This window comes from Dipodomys spectabilis, unplaced genomic scaffold, assembly GCF_019054845.1.
Source record: "Dipodomys spectabilis isolate Male_0828 unplaced genomic scaffold, ASM1905484v1 ptg000003l, whole genome shotgun sequence".
NCBI classification, from domain to species: Eukaryota; Metazoa; Chordata; class Mammalia; order Rodentia; family Heteromyidae; genus Dipodomys; species Dipodomys spectabilis.
Genome location: NW_024870680.1, coordinates 17,025,277 through 17,043,552, shown reverse-complemented (window position 1 = coordinate 17,043,552; position 18,276 = coordinate 17,025,277). Strand labels below are relative to the sequence as shown.

General features: G+C 39.1%; 1 protein-coding gene across 1 annotated transcript; it reads right to left on the bottom strand.

Moving 5' to 3' along the window:
* Nucleotides 1–10,103: 10,103 nt before the first annotated feature.
* Nucleotides 10,104–18,036, bottom strand: LOC122115965 (olfactory receptor 52B4-like). The gene is made up of 3 exons (XM_042689589.1): nt 17,038–18,036; nt 14,069–14,140; nt 10,104–10,156 (listed from the first exon to the last, which is right to left on the bottom strand). Exon 1 carries the CDS (start codon nt 18,034–18,036, stop codon nt 17,092–17,094), a length of 945 nt encoding a protein of 314 aa, XP_042545523.1. The 3' UTR covers nt 10,104–10,156; nt 14,069–14,140; nt 17,038–17,091.
* Nucleotides 18,037–18,276: the final 240 nt, after the last annotated feature.

Sequence of the window (18,276 nt, the reverse complement as noted above, 5' to 3'; positions counted from 1 at the left end):
TCCTTTTACTGTCATGTCTCCTCCCTCCCCAGGCTCCACAGATGACAGAAGACCCGCTGCACCCATCCTTGTGGATATCCTGTATGATATCCAGTGCCATCCAGCTGATGATCCAAATACAAATATGTCACACACATACGTGGATATGTCCTAACAACCCCCACACACATACTACATGTAGTTCATATATCCTAATTTTAAAAAGATCTTCATACTACATAATCTAATCCCAAAGTTGCTTCCAGTATTACAGAATGGCTACCAGAAATCAAACTGTGCTTTCCCTGAATCTTGGGGAGGGCGGGGGAAGACCCAGCCTTCACAGACCCTAAAAGGCCCACGATATCATTTGGGGCAGTTGCCAAGGCAACTGCAGGTGAGACTTGAAATTCGGTAAATCTAGGAGCTTCTTTCACAGTAACATAATGCTGAGTGAACCATACTAATAATGCACATTTTGAGGGACAAGACAGGACACAAGTGAGTACATAACATAACAGGACAGATACACACATGTCTCACCAGTTGCTCAAGGCCTGTCTTCCTTATTGTGTTGAACCAGAGGACAGTTAAGATCAGGCAGGCTGGGAGTGTACAGGTTGAGAAAGTGTTAACATTGTGGAGAATCTACAACAGTCTGGTCATGAGACATGACTAGATGATTCCTTGTGACATTGATGGCTTTGCCCCTGATGAGTGACAACATTGACTTCCTTGTCAATGCAGACAATAACTATAATCCACACATCCGTGATGAACAATCCTCACAAAAAAACTAGCTCATGGATGAAGATTAAGTAAGTTATAAATCACAGAAAAGACCTCAAGTCAATGACATGACATGGGATATATATGTTCCAGATTCAAGATGCAGAAATAGAACAGTGATCAAAGCAAAATGGTCACATCTCTAATGACTCACAGTGGGTAGTTACCAAAACTTAAGTGGTGTGACATCCTACTAGAGGCAACCATAAAGAAAAGTTGAGGGTCTGGGAAGGTGGCTCAGTGGTAGAGCGCTTGCCTTGCATGCATGAGGCCCTGGGTTCAATTCCTCAGCACCACATAAGCAAAAAGAAAAAAGCCAGAAGTGGCGCTGTGGCTCAAGTGGAAGAGCGCTAGCCTTGAGCTGAAGAGCTGAGGGACAGCGCCCAGGCCCAGAGTTCAGGCCCCACGACTGGACCCAAAAAAAAATCTTTATTTAAAAAAAAAAAAGAAAAGTTGAGTGAGAGTGTTGATCATTACAAGAGAAATGGACATAGAAGTTGTTGTTGTTGTTGAAGTCAATGGTAAATCTGTATGTCTGATGTAGGATAATGTATTAGCAAAAAAAAAAAGCCAATCCAGAGCATCATTACAGCTCAAAAGGTGGAACTCAATGAATGGGAGGCCAGATGCAGATGCTCTTCAGCAGAGTTTGGAATCATAAGCCACTTTCACTAGGTATCACTGTAACAGCGATGATATTATTCAGATGAGTTATGTAGTCTCTGAGTTAACTGCAAACATGCTAAGTACTCAGGTAGAAGGAAAGTTTAGGAAAGTGGTGGCTGTGGAAACATGGCTAGCACTCGAAAAGTACAATTGTTTGAGAGTGTTAGTTTGCCTTGGAGAACTATCTCAAATTGGATTACTGGCTACCCAAAGGATGCTGAAAAACATTGAGGGATTCTGAAGAAGATTTCCAATTTTTCTCTCTAGCTTATGATGAGATAATGGACATAAACAAGCACTGCCCAACTGGGCTGCCCTTATATATGGGATAACTGCAGGTTGACATGCAAAAGGAACCACTCCATGTGCAATTTACCAGTTGAGTACATTTTACAATCAGGTGAGATTATGCATGCTTGGGCAAATGAAAGCTGTGTCTGTCTGATTGATGGTTTAAAAATAATAAAGTTCCTCTTCTTGTAAAAGAAAGTATTTTACAGAGTTATTATCTAAGTGTATTTTTGTGGTTAAGATAATTATGTTAAAGAATACCTCTTACTTTAGTTAAAAGAAAAAGCACCCAGTAGCAGAGGTGTAAGAGTTGTAACTAGAAATTGATAACAAAAAAAATATGAGGAAACCCATGAATACGTCTCCGCTTACAGGTATATGCTGCATTACTATCAAAGGTTGGTTCAAGAAAACGCAGTTCTTCATCTCCCTAGCCCATCTGTGCCTGTTAGATTCGGCAGGTTTTTACAGAGGTTAAGTCACCATACCTGATGGGTCACATAAGCCAAGGTTTTCATTGTGATGGCTCCGGACTATCACTCTTCTGAGGGTATTAGAATTCTCTGTAAACTTCCTTGTGCCACAGCACCTGAACAACAGTCTCAATTTAGAAGTTTTGAAGTAGTATTTCCCTCTGTGTAGCTTTGTAGTTAATGATGTCCCATGCCAGCTATAACTTCCAGAGGTAGGAGTTGACGTCGCTGAAAACCCTCCCTCATCCCACAGATCTTTTCCTGTCTGGCTCCTCCCCATCCCCTGACTGCTCTGCTCTGCTCTGCCTTCAACTCATCACACATCCTCTCTCATGGAGTGCCATTAAGCAATAAAAGACTAGAAATTAAACCGAAGGCATTTAGCAGCTTTGATGGTTCAATTTTTTTTTTGCCAGTCCTGGGGCTTGAACTCAGAGCCTGGGCATTGTCCCTGAGCTTCTTTTGCTCAAGGCTAGCACTCTACCACTTGAGCCACAGAGCCCCTTCCAGGTTTTTCTATGTATGTGGTACTGAGGAATCAAACCCAGGACTTCATGCATGTTAGGTAAGCACTCTAAGCTACATTCCCAGACTGGCATAGACTCTAAGTAAGTTCAATCCCCCATTTAAAATAAAAATCCATGAATATATCATCATACACACATATAAAGACAAACTTGTCTTTTCCTTACAAATATGTACATAGTACTTACTGTTGCTAATTTAAGGAAGACAGAACACAGAAAATTTTTTCACTGAATATATATTTTTGAGAGTAGAAATGTGTCACCAACAAAATGATACTGGGAAATGTGGTAAGCGAGCATTTATTATAGATTCACTGACAGACAAAGAAGAGGAGTGTGGATATTCTTTATTATACCCTGATTTATATAAATGTATCCAAAACATTGTATTTTTAATTTTAGTGAAGGCATTAAGTTTTCTGACATAATCAAAATTTTTATTTCCAGAATATAAAAGGATGTGAAATTTGTCAGGATTATAAAAATTTAAATAAACATTCTGTATTTTGGATTGCTATTGTATGTGCACTGACTTCAAGGGGATTCATATTTACTAACCTTCATTGAAATGGAGATAATGTATATGCACTTCTAACCCGTGGAGGAGAAGGTGCTGTAGCAAACCTGTGATGACGTGTGGATATGATGGAAGGTAGCTTCGTCTGGGTCTTCAGGCAAGTCTGTTAAACCTCTGTTCCCTCCATTGCTGAGTTCTATAACTTGCTTCATTCTAGGCTTTGATCGCTGAATTTAAAGTTACTGGCTGATGTGTGTGGAATCATTTTCTCAGGGAATAGATGTTTATCACAATAAGACTACAGCATAGACTTATTATGACCTATGATAGGTGCCCAGTAGTATTTAGAGATTTGCCTAGAGTTAACCAGGAAAAGTGAAAGGTCAAACCTTAAATAGGAATGAGTCTAGTAGAGTGGAAAGCCATGCCTAGGAGGAGAGGATGGGATGGCTATGGAGGGAGGGGAGAAGCTTTTCAGCTCTCGTGTGCCACGGCCCTTTGCATCCCTCCTAAGTAGGTTTGTTTAGATCCTGACAACTGTGTTTATCGAGTTAACTTCTTCACTGTGTCACCAGTGTTTTGCATGCAACATCCTGAAAATGCATGGAAGAAAAACAAGTCTCAGAACTCAACAAACTGAATAAGTAAAATGGGGGTTTTCATAGGAAGTTTAACTCCTTGTGAAAGGAGTCTTTTCATTCTTCAAGAACATTCAATATCCATTGACTTGTAGAAGCTAGTTCTTTTCATAGCTCCTCTTTATTGACACAGTTATTTGGTTTTATCTGCATCTCCTTTTCCAATGCTTTCTGTTCACACAGTTAGGTTGCAACCCCTTCTAGAATTTTCATATCTGTCTTAACCCCTGTCACTCCTCTAGAAGGAAGGCTAGAAGGAAGTCTTTCTCAAATCAGAGGAGAATATACTTTCATTTTGTTTGTGAACTAGACTATGTGTGGTAGCCAAAAGTCCACAGGAGGACTTGATCAACTGGTCCCCACCTAAAACCTGCCCCAGCATAAGCCTCTGTCTTGACTTTCTGCTATGTGGCTCTCTTGTCAATATAGCTTTGGGTTTTACTCAGAGTGGAATAGGGATGGCTAAGGGGAAGGACCTAGTGGTAATGTGTAATCTCTATACACTAGGCACAGAGTCAAGCATCACCAAATCACCACAGAATCTAGCAGATGGTTATTAGTACTTCGTCATTTCTTGGCTTCCCCAAATGTCTCATTACCTTTGAATTTCTCACTGCATGGGGCTCTACATCAAGCTCATCTCTTGAGACTGGGAACAAGCAGATCAAGTTTAATACAAATCCATGAGGGTGTAGAGTGAGCAGGCCCTAGACCAGAACTTCTCAACCTTGTCCAAATGACATTTTGACCTAGTTGAATGTTTATAAAGGTAGCCTATGAACTGTAGGATGCAGCAGTATCTCTGGTCTCTGCCCACTAGATGCCAGGAGAAAACAACCAAGACAACCAAGAAGCCACCAGAAACTTCTACATGTTCACTGAGGAACAAAATTATTAACCCAGACTTTGGCCTTGAAAATGAAAAGGGGTTTATTGTCTCTTGGGGAATAATTAATCCTCTGGCTATTAAATCCCTGGGAACTCCTCTAGATCATTTAAATCTGAATCTGCTTGACTTACTCACCTCCATATTAGTTAGATTGGGTTGGTTTGACCTTGTGCTTTGCTGACACCTGTTCACCTCTCTCTTGTGCTCTGTGAAGGACAACCTTTTCTGTTTCTCAGCATTCAACTTGCCTGGGTAAACAATTGTTTTTTTTAGCTTTACCAGAGTTTTACTGGTAGTAAACTGAAGGGACACAGAAAAGAAAACAGAAATATTAAAGACTGCAATGATTTTTATTGCCAATTCTTTCCACTTGCATGTGGTATTTAATAAGTTCTACGTAAAGAAGACTAAGAGCTTGCATTCCTACTTGGGGCTCTCCTCAAAGTTTTATCCCCAACCGTAAGACTTGCCTATTTGTCTCAGTTCTCTAAAGTCACTTGCCTTTGATTCATTTCACGGGTCAGAAAATGGTGTATTCTACACTGAGAAACTTTAAATAAAAACTGCATTCCTTTCCGGCTGAACCAAGTTCTACAACCCTCAGTTGTTTACTCTGAAAGTTTAAAGATAACATCTATTTCCCTGCCTTGTTTCAAAACTAAAGGAGGTACGCTATGTGATTTTTTTTGCATGTTTTAAATTATTGTGAAAATACTGTACAGAGGGGTTACAATTACATAAGCAAGATAATGAGCACATTCCTTTTTTTATTGTGAAAATACTGTACAGAGGGGTTACAATTACATGAGCAAGATAATAAGTACATTTCTTATCAAGCATTGTAGCCTCCTCCTTTGTTTCCCCTTCCAATCCCTTCCCATCCTCCCCCCGCCACCCAATATTCCCTGCCCCCCCACCAAAGTTATAAAGTTCGTTTTTGACATAATGACTTGTACATCTCATTGTTGCAATGGGTCCACCTGTATCCCTATTTAAACAATTTGTTTTTCCCCTTTCCCTCCACAAATTATACCGACATCAAATACAGTGAAAGCAGGGGTTATACTGTGGGGGAGGGACATACAAAGCAACAAAGAAATCATCTTATAAATGTGTTAGAAACAATCGCATGAAAGAAAAAAAAAACATTTGAATACATATCTTAGGGTCCATTTCCCTAACATCACCTTATCTGACCTTTTCTGCTTGACAGACATGCACTAGATATTGCAAATAAGGGAAACCACAGGACCTATGTTTCTTTGGGCCTAGGCTTACTTCACTTACTTCACTTTTTTCCAAGCCTTTCCATTTCCTAACAAATGGGGCAATGTCATTCTTTCTGATGGAGGCATATAATTCCATTGTGTATATATACCACATTTTCTTGATCCGTTCATCTACTGAGGGGCATCTGGGTTGGTTCCATATCTTAGCTATAGTAAATAATGCTGCAATAAACATAGTCGTGCTGGTAGCTTTAGTATGGTCTTGTTTGTAAACATTTGGGTAAATGCCCAAAAGTGGGATTGCTGGGTCATAGGGGAGCTCTATGTGGAGTCTTTTGAGGAACCTCCATACTGCTTTCCAAAGTGGTTGAACAAGTTTACACTCTCACCAACAATGCAGTAAGGTTCCCTTCTGTCCACATCCCCTCCAGCATCTGTTGTTATTAGAGTTCTTGATTTTAGCATTCTAACTGGGGTGACGTGGTATCTCAATGTTGTTTATTTGCATTTCTTTTATGGCTAGGGAGGTTGAGCATTTCTTCATGTGTCTATTGGCCATCCTTTTTTCCTCTTCAGAGAAGTTTCTCTTTAAGTCTTTAGCCCACTTGTTTATTGGGCAGTTGTTTTTTTGAAGATTTGTTGTTGGGAATTTAATTTTTTGAATTCCAAGTATATTTTAGATATGAGACCCTTGTCCGTTGTATGGCTAGTCAAGATCTTCTCCCAATCCCTGGGCTTTCTATTGATCTTGCTAGCTATGTCCTTTGCCATGCAGAAGCTCTGCTGTTTCATGCAATCCCATTTGTCCAACCTTACTTTGATTTGTTGTGTTTCTGGGTTTCTATTAAGAAAATTTTGGCCTGTGCCAACAAGACCTAGGGTTTCTCCTATTCCATCCTGTAATGTTTTCAGAGTGTCTGCTTTGACTCCGAGGTCTCTGATCCATTTGGAGTTGATTCTGGTGCAGGGTGATATATAAGGATCTAGCTTTAGTTTTCTACAAGTCGTTAACCAATTTTGCCAACACCATTTACTGAAGAGGCTGTCTTTCTTCCATTCTATTTTTTTAGCTCCCTTATCAAAGATTAGATGGCTATAGGTCTGTAGGTTCATTTCTGGGTTTTCAATTCTATTCCATTGGTCCTGAGGTCTGTTCTTGTGCCAGTACCAAGCTGTTTTGATTACTATGGCTTCATAGTAGAGTTTGAAATTTGGTATTGATATTCCTCCAGCAGTGTTCTTTCTGTTGAGGATTGTTTTGGCTATTCGGGGTCTTTTATTGTTCCATATGAATTTTTGGATTGCCTCTTCTATTTCCTTGAAGAATGAGCTTGGAATTTTGATAGGTATCGCATTGAATTTGTAGATAGCCTTGGGAAGTATGGCCATTCACATTGTTGATCTTTCCAATCCAGGAGCATGGGAGTTTTTGCCACTTTCTAAGTTCTGTTTTGATTTCCTTTTTCAAGATTTTAAAGTTTTCATCATAGAGGTCCTTCACTTCTTTGGTTAAGTTAATTCCTAGGTATTTTATTTTTTGTGGGGCTATTACGAATGAAGTTGCTTTCCTAATTTCAGCCACACTTTTCTCATTGTTGGCATACAGAAAAGCCATTGATTTTTTAAGGTTAACTTTATACCCTGCTACATTGCCAAAGTTTTGAATTAGCTTGAGTAATTTGGGAGTGGAGTCTATGGGATGCTTTAAATACAAGATCATGTCATCTGCAAAGAGAGAGAGTTTTACTTCTTCTTTCCTACGTGACATGTTTTTTATATCTGTGCCTGATACAGAGATGATTTTAAAAATTTTTTTATGAAGCCGGGCGCCGGTGGCTCACGCCTGTAATCCTAGCTACTCAGGAGACTGAGGTCTGAGGATCACGGCTCAAAGCCAGCCTGGGTAGGAAAGTCTGTAAGACTCTTATCTCCAATAAACCACTAGAAAACCAGAAGTGGTTCTGTGGCTCAAGTAGTAGAGCATTCGTCTTAAGCTGAAGAGTGCAGGGACAGCGCCCAAGCCCAGAGTTCAAGCCCCACAACCAACAAAAAAAAAAAAAAAGAAAGAGAAAAATTGTTTTATGAATTTTATTTCACTGTAAGAAAGATGAATGTGTCAATCCCATATTGATTCTAGCAAGGAAAGGACTACACATTCCTTTAAAATTATTTCTCACTGTGGCTCACATGAGAGGGTGCTAGCCTCGAGCTGAAGAGTTGAGGGACAGTGCCCAGGCCCAGAGTTCAGCCCCCAGGACCGATAAAAATAAAAATTAATTAATTAATTATTTATCTCCTCTCACCTATTCTCCTTTACCACTATAAAAACATCCACTTCATGCTGTCCAAGACCTGAAGTATCCACAGCGGTTGCCCATTTCCTTTCTGGATAATGTCCTTGCTCCTCTGTTTGTAATCCTAGCTGGTGCACTTTTGTTTCTGTCCTTTTACCATTGCATAATGTAATGTGGTCAACCACACAATCACACAACTGCTTTAATGCATGAAATATGTCTTTTCTTAATCTCTCAGAGTACTTTACCCCCATTCCTCACTTTGTTCACCTACATCCAACAAGATCATAAAACCAAACAGAACAAATGGCACTTACCTTTGCGTTCCCATAGACTTTTTTATATGAGTATGTTCTCTTGGTATGTTATTTTAGCAACCTGTGTAAAACTGTCTTGTGCCTAAAATATTTTTGTCACTATAGAAGCAGTGACAAAAATCTAGTTCCAGGCACACTGTCTATGATTAATAATCAAGCACACAACAAAAGTTTCTCTGTCTTGGTGGAGGGGGGTGGCGGGGAGATGGGAAGGGATGAGAAGGGGAAACAAAGGAGGAGGCAACAATGCTTAATAAGAAATGTACTCATTACCTTGCTCATGTAATTGTAACCCCTCTGTAGGTATTTTCACAATTTAAAAAAAAGTTGCATCCTTTTGACACACGTATATTCTATGCCTGTATCCCTTTACAAATTACTATGTATCGTCTGCTCTGTTTTGTGTGTCAGTATCTCCTTCAAATTGGATTCTATTTCATCTGTTCCTCTAGAATGTGCCTTTCTCACAATTGACACGTTTCTCAATAGGCAAATTATTCAATCAGCCGAGGTGTTCATTGACATATATAAGTGACTTGCATTTACCTTTCTCAGTCTTGCTAGAAGTTTACAGATTCTATGGGATTTTTTTTTTAAATCCAGTGTTTTCTCCAGCTTTGTTGAGGTATAATTGATGGATAGGTTTTAAGTTAAAGTTATAACATAATGATTTGGAACACACAAATTGTGAAATGATTGGCAATCGTGTATCATATCGATATTTAAATTTTTTATTGTGTTTAGGGGTAAGATAAAGACTCACTTAGCATAGCTCAAGTATAAAATCAGTGTTGTTACTATGGTTACCGTGCTGTACGTTCGCTCCCCAGAACTTATTATCTTATAGCTCTGAAGTGTGTATGTTTTAACTAACATCTCATTTCTCCCATCCTCACATAGCCACCATTCTGCTCTTTGTTCTGAGTTTTACTCCTTTAGATTCCATAACTACTTGAGATCCTATAATATTCATCTTTCTTTCTGTAAGTTATTTCACTCGAATAATGCCCTCAACACTAAGTTTATGTTGCTACAAATAGCTCAATTTTTATGGTTGAATAATATTCTATTGTACATGTCTGGGTAATTTTATCTATTCATTCACTTATGAATACTTTTTATGTCTTGGTTATTGTGGATAGCAGTATAGTAAACATGGAAGTGTAGCTCTCTTTGAGCTATTGTGTTTCTTTGGGGCAATATACACAGAAGTTGGTGTGATTGCTGCTTATAATTAACATAATATTCAGTAGTAAAATGCTGAAAACTTTTCCTTTCAGTTTAGGAACAAGGCAGGAATGCCCATTTGCACCACACTTCTATTCAGCATAGTACTGCAGGTCCTAGCCAGAGCAATTAGATGAGAAAACAGAAAAAAATACATACAACTAGAAAAGAAATAAGTAGTCTTTGTTTGCAGATGTCTTTATATTAAATATAGAAAAACACTAAAAGACTACACCAAAATGATAAATTCAGAAAAGTTGTAGGATATAAAGTCCACTTAAAAAATTGGTAGCATTTCTATGTAGGTAACAATGAAGTATCTGAAAAAGAAAGCAAGAAAAATTCCATTTACAATAGGATTAAGAGAATAAATTAAACTAGAAACCTGAAAATCATTTTAAGAGGAAAGGAACATTAAGTTACAGATCTTTTATAGTATATGATAGTATTTCCAAACAGATGGAGGAATTAATATAAATGGAGATAAAGTACAGAACTAGATACAGTTATACATACAGAAACATGTAGACATAGATAAATAAATCTAAAGACAAATGTACATCTATAAGAAAGTTGTGATCACAAAATTGTGTTATAGGATTATGGGTTGCTGAGTTCATTCCAGATTTTTCTTTTGAAAATTTCTATTTTCTACAAAAACAAACCCATAGATTTTTGTCAAATGACAACATGAAATGTGGACCACAGGCTATTTTTCTCATGAAGGAAGTTTCAAGTTGAAAATATTGAAAAGGACTTAGGGCTCAAGAGAGGGTCACAGAGGAGATGACATGAAAATTAGATATTAAAAGAAAAACAAGCATTTTCTACAAGTCTTGGAAGGTTCTTAAGGCAAAGTTGAGGTTCACATAGTGTCTGTCTTGTCTTGGGCAAGAAAAAGTGTGTGGTCTGGTGTGTAAAGAGAGCTAAATGCTTTGAATGCCCTCTGGGGAGCAAATCACAGAAAAGCACAGCCTAATATGGAGACTCTGTGTGTGTGTGTGTGTGTGTGTGTGTGTGTGTGTGTGTGTGTATGTATATGTTTATATATTTCGTGTTGGTTTTATTAATATTCATTATTTTAAGTAGTTGTACAAAGGAGGTGCTATTTAACAAAGCAGTTTATGAATACAATGCATCTTGATCAGTGTTACCACCTCCTTCAACATTCTCACTCCCTTCAACCCACCCCTTCCCTTACTTTTCTTTTGTTATTGTTGTTGTTGGTGGTGGTGGTGGTGGTGGTGGTGATGGTGGTGCTTGAACATGGGGCCTGAGCTCTGTCCCTGAGCTCTTTTTGCTCAAGGATAGCACTCTACCATTTTGAGCCCACAGCACCACTTATGGTTTTCTGGTGGCTAATTAGAGATAAGAGTATCATGGACTTTCCTGCCTTGGCTGGCTTTGAACCACAATTCTCAGCTCTCAGCCTCCTGAATAGCTAGGATTATAGACATGAGCAATTAGCACCCAGTTTAATTTACTTAATTAAGTAAATTTTGAGGTATATACAATGAATTCATGAATGCATCCTTCACCTTCTTCCTCCAAATGTTATTATTATCTTATAAATATATACTATTTATGTCAGTTGAAAATTATGAGGGACCAAGATCATGGAACATAATTTTATCCTACTTCTACAATAAAATAATATGCAAAGATGAAGTAGGCCCATTAGAAACAACTTCTTACTCTGTCAACAGATCATTAACTGTCAAAATAGGACCGGTTTGTAGCCAGCTTCACACAGGGTGGACAGAGCACTGCTTGGCTCCCTATGAGAGCTTCTTAGAATGTGAAAAGCAGGGAAGAATATAATCATCTCAATTTTTAGCCTTTAGGAGAATTCCAACAACCAGTATGGGCCATCACAGGGAAGCTACAGCAAGCTTAGGAGCTATTGGTGGTTGGCAACAATCCGGTAAAACTAAGTTCTATAACACTCTCATCCATGAAGCTTTACTGACTGACATAATCTGCACTGTCATTTCAACGATTTTTATCTTCACAAATCTGCAGTTTTTGTATGTGTCAGTCCTAGGGCTTGAACTCAAGGCCTGGGCGCCATCCCTGAGCTTTTTTAGCTCAAGGCTAGCTCACTACCATTTGAGCCACAGCCCCACTTAGAGCCTTTTTGGTAGTTCATTGGAGATAAGAGTTTCACAAGCTTTCCTGCCCAAGCTGACTTCAAACTGCAATCTTCAGATCTCCACTTTCAGTAGCTAGGATTGTTCTCAGCATCTATGAAAAACATGATTTTAGTATTTATAACACATACTTTCTTTTTCTTTTTCTTTTTTTTTTTTGCCAGACCTGGGGCTTGAACTCAGGGCCTGGACAGTGTTCCTGAGCTTCTTTCACTCAAGGCTAGCACTCTATCACTTGAGACACAGCACCACTTTCAAGCTTTTCTGTTTATGTGGTACTGAGGAATTTAACCCAGGGCTTCATGCATGCTAAGCAAGCACTCTACCACTAACCCACATTCCCAGCCCTCTTTTTTTCTTTTTTGTTGGTTGTTGGGCTTGAACTCAGGGCGTAGGTGCTGTCCCTGTGCCTCTCTGTGCTCAAGGCTAGTGCTCTACCACTTGAGCTACAGCTCAAGATTTTGAGTAGTTAATTGAAGATAAGAGTGTCACGGGGACTTTTCTGCCCAGGATGGCTTCAAACCTTGACCCTCAGATTTCAGCCTCCTGAGTGGCTAGGATTACAGGCATGAGCCACCAGCTCCTGGCTAATGTGAACTTTCTTAACACTTTGTTCACATTTATTCTGGCCAGAAATAAATGAAATACACTTTTTTACTTTTGAGAAAAGCACCTATGCCAAAAAAAAAAAAAGTGGAAAACAGAGATAAATGTTTAGGGCAATTGTTTTTACCATAACGTTATTGATACTAGCAACCATTTGAAAAGCATCAACAAGAATTTAGTATTGGGCTAAATAGAAGACATATTTTAGAATATATTATCACATAAAATATATCATGCAATACTGAATGAAGCATCATTTTTTTTGGGGGGGGGGGGGGTCTGGTTGTGGGGCCTGAACTCTGGGCCTATGCGCTGTCCCTCAGCTCTTCAGCTCAAGGCTAGCACTCTACCACTTGAGCCACAACACCACTTCTGGCTTTTTTTTTCTGCTTATGTGGTGCTGAGGAATTGAACCCAGGGCCTCATGCATGCAAGGCAAGCATTCTACCACTGAGCCACCTTCCCAGCCCCCTGAAGCATCATATTTATGTGAAGTATTTTGCACACCAAAGAAAGTTCTTTTTCATTAACATCAATTCATTGTACAGGGCATTTCATTTTTACATGTCCATATGTGCATGTGATGTACTTTGATCTGTCACTCTTCCTCATCTATGCCCCGGCCCAAACCAATCTCAACCAGCTTCATTGCTCCATTATCACAAACACACATAAAGTATTTTGATCTTATTCTTCCTCTTTCTCTCTTTTGGTTCGCCCTCTCTCCCTGCACCACACCTAGCACCACATCCAACAGGACATGTTTTCCACATCTAACATTTTTGTTACAAATGCATGTTTGGGTAAGAATGATGAAAGGGGTTAACATTGACCAAGATATATGACATTCATAAACTGCTTTGTTAAGTGGCAACTCCTTTGCCCAACTACTTAACGATTTAAGATAAGTTAAAAAATAAAAGGTCACGTAAAAAAATGCATGTTCATTTTTCAAAGAGGATTCACCATGATATCACACACATGCATATACCATGCTTTAATCAGATTGAGCATATGAATTGCATAGTGTAATTTTATATAATAGTATTATTGTATATTATACATTACTGGCCTCTAGACCCATCTACGTTCTTGAAAATGACATGTTGCTATTCTTTTATGTCTGGCCACTGTCATGGTGTAGATGTACCACATCTTGATCCATTCATCAGTTGTAGAGCATCTGGGCTGTTTCCACTGCTTGACTGCTATGCTGCAACAAACATGGGTATGCAGTGCCTTTCTTATATCCTGAGTTACATTTCTTTGGATATCAAATAAATATCAAGTTTCAAATAACTGTGAAGAATTCTGCATGCCAAAGAAAATTATTGCTATATTACATTAAATAAAAACTTATTCCTGCAATCTCAGCTACTTGGGAGACAGTGATTGGGAATATCATTGTTGAAGGCCAGCCTGAGCAAAAACCAGAGAGGCTCCATCTTATCAGACATGGTATATTATAACACATACCTATAATCTCCAGATGGAAGTAGGAAGATGGAAGGCCAAGATTGTCCCAGACAAAAAGTACAAAAATCCTATCTGAAAACATAAAGAAAAAATGGCTTTAAACATATCTTAAGTCGTAGAGCACTTACTTGTCTAGCAAGCAAAAGGCCTTGAGTTCAAGCTCAAACAATAAACACATAAGTGATTAAATAAATAAATGAATTTAAAACAGGGGAAAGTCAGAAGTGGACTACTGGGAAGGTAAAAAGGGCAAGAGGAAGGAGAAGACTAGTAGTAGTACTAAAGGGGAGAAATGTGACCAAATTACATTATAAGCATGATTGCAAATATCATGGTGACAGCTTTTTCTTTGCACTATCAGTATACGTTAATAAAAAATTCTTAAGAAATAAATATCATTATGTGATATGTCAGTAGATAAAGAAAAGCTTACAACTATATTCTAAATATTAATCATGTTTCATGGGAATGACTATCTGGAATTACAATACTAATTTATAAAGTATTTTTAAGGAAAAGATGTTATTAACCTAATGAATTTCCATTTTAAAGGCTAAGACAAACAGAATAAAAAGCATAAGCAGTGAACTCATTTTAAAATGAGAAACACTTTGCATGCATGAGGCCCTGGGTTCAAATCCTCAACATGACAATAAGCAGAAAAAGCCAGAAATGATGCTGTGGCTCAAGTGGTAGAGCTCTAATCTTGAGCTGAAGAGCACAGAGACAGTGCCCAGGCCCAGAGTTCAGGGCCCACAATGGACCAAAAAGAGAGCGAGAGAGAAACACTGATATGAAAAGCAAGGAGTGAACATTGACAGGAGGGCAGCGATCTGACTGCATGGCTCCATTGATGAGTGCAATGCATCGTGCTCCCCCTCTCTCCCAACCTCACCCATCCTCCTCTCAGAGATTGACATGTTGAAACCTATTTGAACAACAACTTACAGATAAAAAATAAAATGCAAAAACTTTTTTTTAAAAAAGGCATAACCAGGAGACAAGGACAATACAAGCAGAATAAGGCAGGAGGAGGAGGAGGAAAAATAAGGCCACAGACAAAAATCAAAACTTTAAATCCTTGGAAGGACGATAGCCCTTACACCAGTGTAGTGTGGCTAGGACACTGTGACTAGAACATTAAGCTGTTTTGATTCCCATTTCAATGCTAGCATCCTAAAATATAGAATAATTGAGAGAACTGGATAATGGGATGGACCTGGATCAGATGATAGTGGTGCTTTTACAATATTATAAAAGACTAAAAAAAATCACTGTCACATACTTTAAAATGATGGATTCCACACTGTGTTATGTTCTGATATCATTGTTAAAATGAGATGATAAAATAGATACCCAGGGGCTGGGAAGGTGGCTCAGTGGTAGAGCGCTTGCCTTGCATGCATGAGGCCCTAGGTTCGATTCCTCAGCACCACATAAGCAAAAAGAAAAAAGCTGGAAGTGGTGCTGTGGCTCAAGTGGTAGAGTGCTAGCCTTGAGCTGAAGAGCTGAGGGACAGTGCTCAGGCCCAGAGTTCAGGCCCCACGATCGGACCCAAAAAAAAAAAAAAAAAATAGATACCCAATATGAGGGGGGCTGGAAATGTAAGGAGAAAGCCAAAACAGCACGGAAGACAATGAGGAGAAACCCAAACAATTTGAAGAAAAGAATTATCTTTGATAAATTAAAGGCTTCTAGAAGAAGAAATACATTCAAAGGAAAAAGTTTAGTTATAATTCAGGGGAAGATGGATTCTGACTGTTCATTTTGCAATGTGAAGATGAATAGATCTTTAGTGAAAACCATGCCCTACTTTAGAAAATGAAACCAGGCAACTTGAGAGAATGGATGGGGCTGAGATAGATGTGGGGAGAATGATGAAGGGGTGGCATTGATCAAGATGCATTGTACTCATGACTGACATGTTGAACTGAAACCCCTTTGTACAGTTACTTTCCTGGCAATTGCAGAACTATCCTTTCCCAGTGTGTTTTACGCATTGATCCATCTGATCAAGCATAAAACATTCTTCTCTTTGTCCTCCACACATGAAGGTTTTATTCTTTATAGTTCATTCCTATCCTGTCATGGTACTCTTTCTCCAGTATAATAGCATAACAAAAAATTAGGAATAATTCTTAAATCCATCTTTACTTACTGTCACTTCATTTATACTCTTCATCTTATAGTAAAGCATCATGTATGTCTTTTACTTTTGTAGATTTGAGTTTCTGGTCCTCTCCTGTTGATTCCACTCCATTTGTTTTTGGGGTTTGAACTCAGGGCCTCATGCTTACTAGGTAGGTGCTCTATTACTGAGCTAGGCTTCCAGCCCTTCCTGCTTTTGTTATTTTTTGAGTGGGGGGTCTCAATTTTTGGCTGGGCTGGATTGAGATTTATACTTTCTCTCAAGTGGCTATGGATTCTAGGCATGAACCACCTTGCTTGGCTTCACTTGGTTTTTACCCACACATCTCAATGAACCTGTACTTGGCAGAGTCATAATAATATAATATTTGTTTTCTTTTTGAAGTTAACTATTTGTTTATTCCAACTAGAATATAATATATAGAAGCTGAGCAGAAAACAGTGACCTACAAATTGAAGGTACATAAAATATATGGTATTTCTTGAACTATATAAACAGGTTAACTGTTTTCTATTACCATTATTATTATCTTTAAGTAGTTGTACAAAGGGGTTTCAGTTCAACATGTCAGGTCATGAGTGCAATCATGACATGGCTTCCTGTCATCCGATTATTTACTTCAAGGTTACAGAGGCAGCAAAGATTTATGGGCAGAATAAAAGGAAACTAAAACCCCAAAGACACTGATATTTGGTGTCTGATTAGAGGCTTTGGAATCAATATGCTCTAAAAGTTCATTGATGAAACTACTTGGGACACAACATTGACAGTAATTCGACTGATAGCTTACCTGCTGCCTTATGCTGATATTTAAGCTTACCTCAGACACGGAGAAAATGGCTCAGCCAAAAAGAATGCCAGCGCCCAACATCAGTCACTTCGGTTTTAGAAACAACATATGAGCCACCTGGTCCCGGATCTGTTTGGTCTTGACCCCATAAATGATGGGATTCAGCATAGGTGGAAACAGAATGCAGACATCAGCCAAGAGGACGTGAACATGGGGTGTGATGTGGCGTCCAAATCTCTGAGTAAGGGTGGTAAAAATGCCAGGCCCGTAAAAAAGGATGATGACGCAGACGTGAGAGCCACAAGTATTAAGAGCTTTGTGGCGGGCATCTTGGGATGGCATGCGGAAGACAGTACGGAGAATAAGCACATAGGAGATAAAAACTAGCACAATATCTAAGACCACTGTTGACATGAGGACAAAGAACCCATACCAGATGTTTATGCGGATGTCATCACAGGAGGCATGAGCCAGGACGATGTGCTTACAACCCGTGTTTGGGAGGGTAGTACTTTTGCAGAATGTCAGTCTCCTCGCTAAAAATATTATAGGGAAAATGGTACCGTAACTCCTCAGAAAGATAGTCACACCAACTTTTCCAATGAAGGAGTTTGTAAGAATAGTGGTGTACCTCAGCGGGTAGCATATAGCAATGTAGCGGTCAAATGCCATCACCAACAAGATCCCTGACTCAGAGACAAAAGTGGAATGGAGGAAGAAGAGCTGAGTGATGCAGAGATCCAGGGAGATCTCCCCAGCACGGAACCAGAAGATGGCCAAAGCTTGTGGCACTGTGGTTGTGGAGAGCACAATGTCTGCTCCCGCCAGCATGCAGAGGAAGAGGTACATGGGTCCATGGAGACTTCGCTTGGTGAGGATAGTAAAGATGAGTAAGCCATTCCCAAACAGAGCAGTGACATAGGAAATGAAGAAGGGGATGGAAATCCAGATGTGCTGGTCCTCTAAGCCAGGGATGCCTAGCAACCGGAAGACTGGGTGGCTAATTCCAGTGTGATTTAAAGTAGTCATGTGTGAAGCTAGCCACCTGGAAACCTCACCTCCTAGTCATAGAAGAAAGTCCAGATTACACTCTGAAGAGTTTCATGTATGCCTTAGGGGATTTTCACATCTGTCTGATTCTACCCCAATCTAAAGATTCTACCCCATCAAGTGTGCTATATAAAGGTAAATCAAATATGGTTTGTTTTCTGAATAAAGTCTCAGTCCCCTAAATAAAATAAACATATATGCAGCTAATGAAAATAAAAC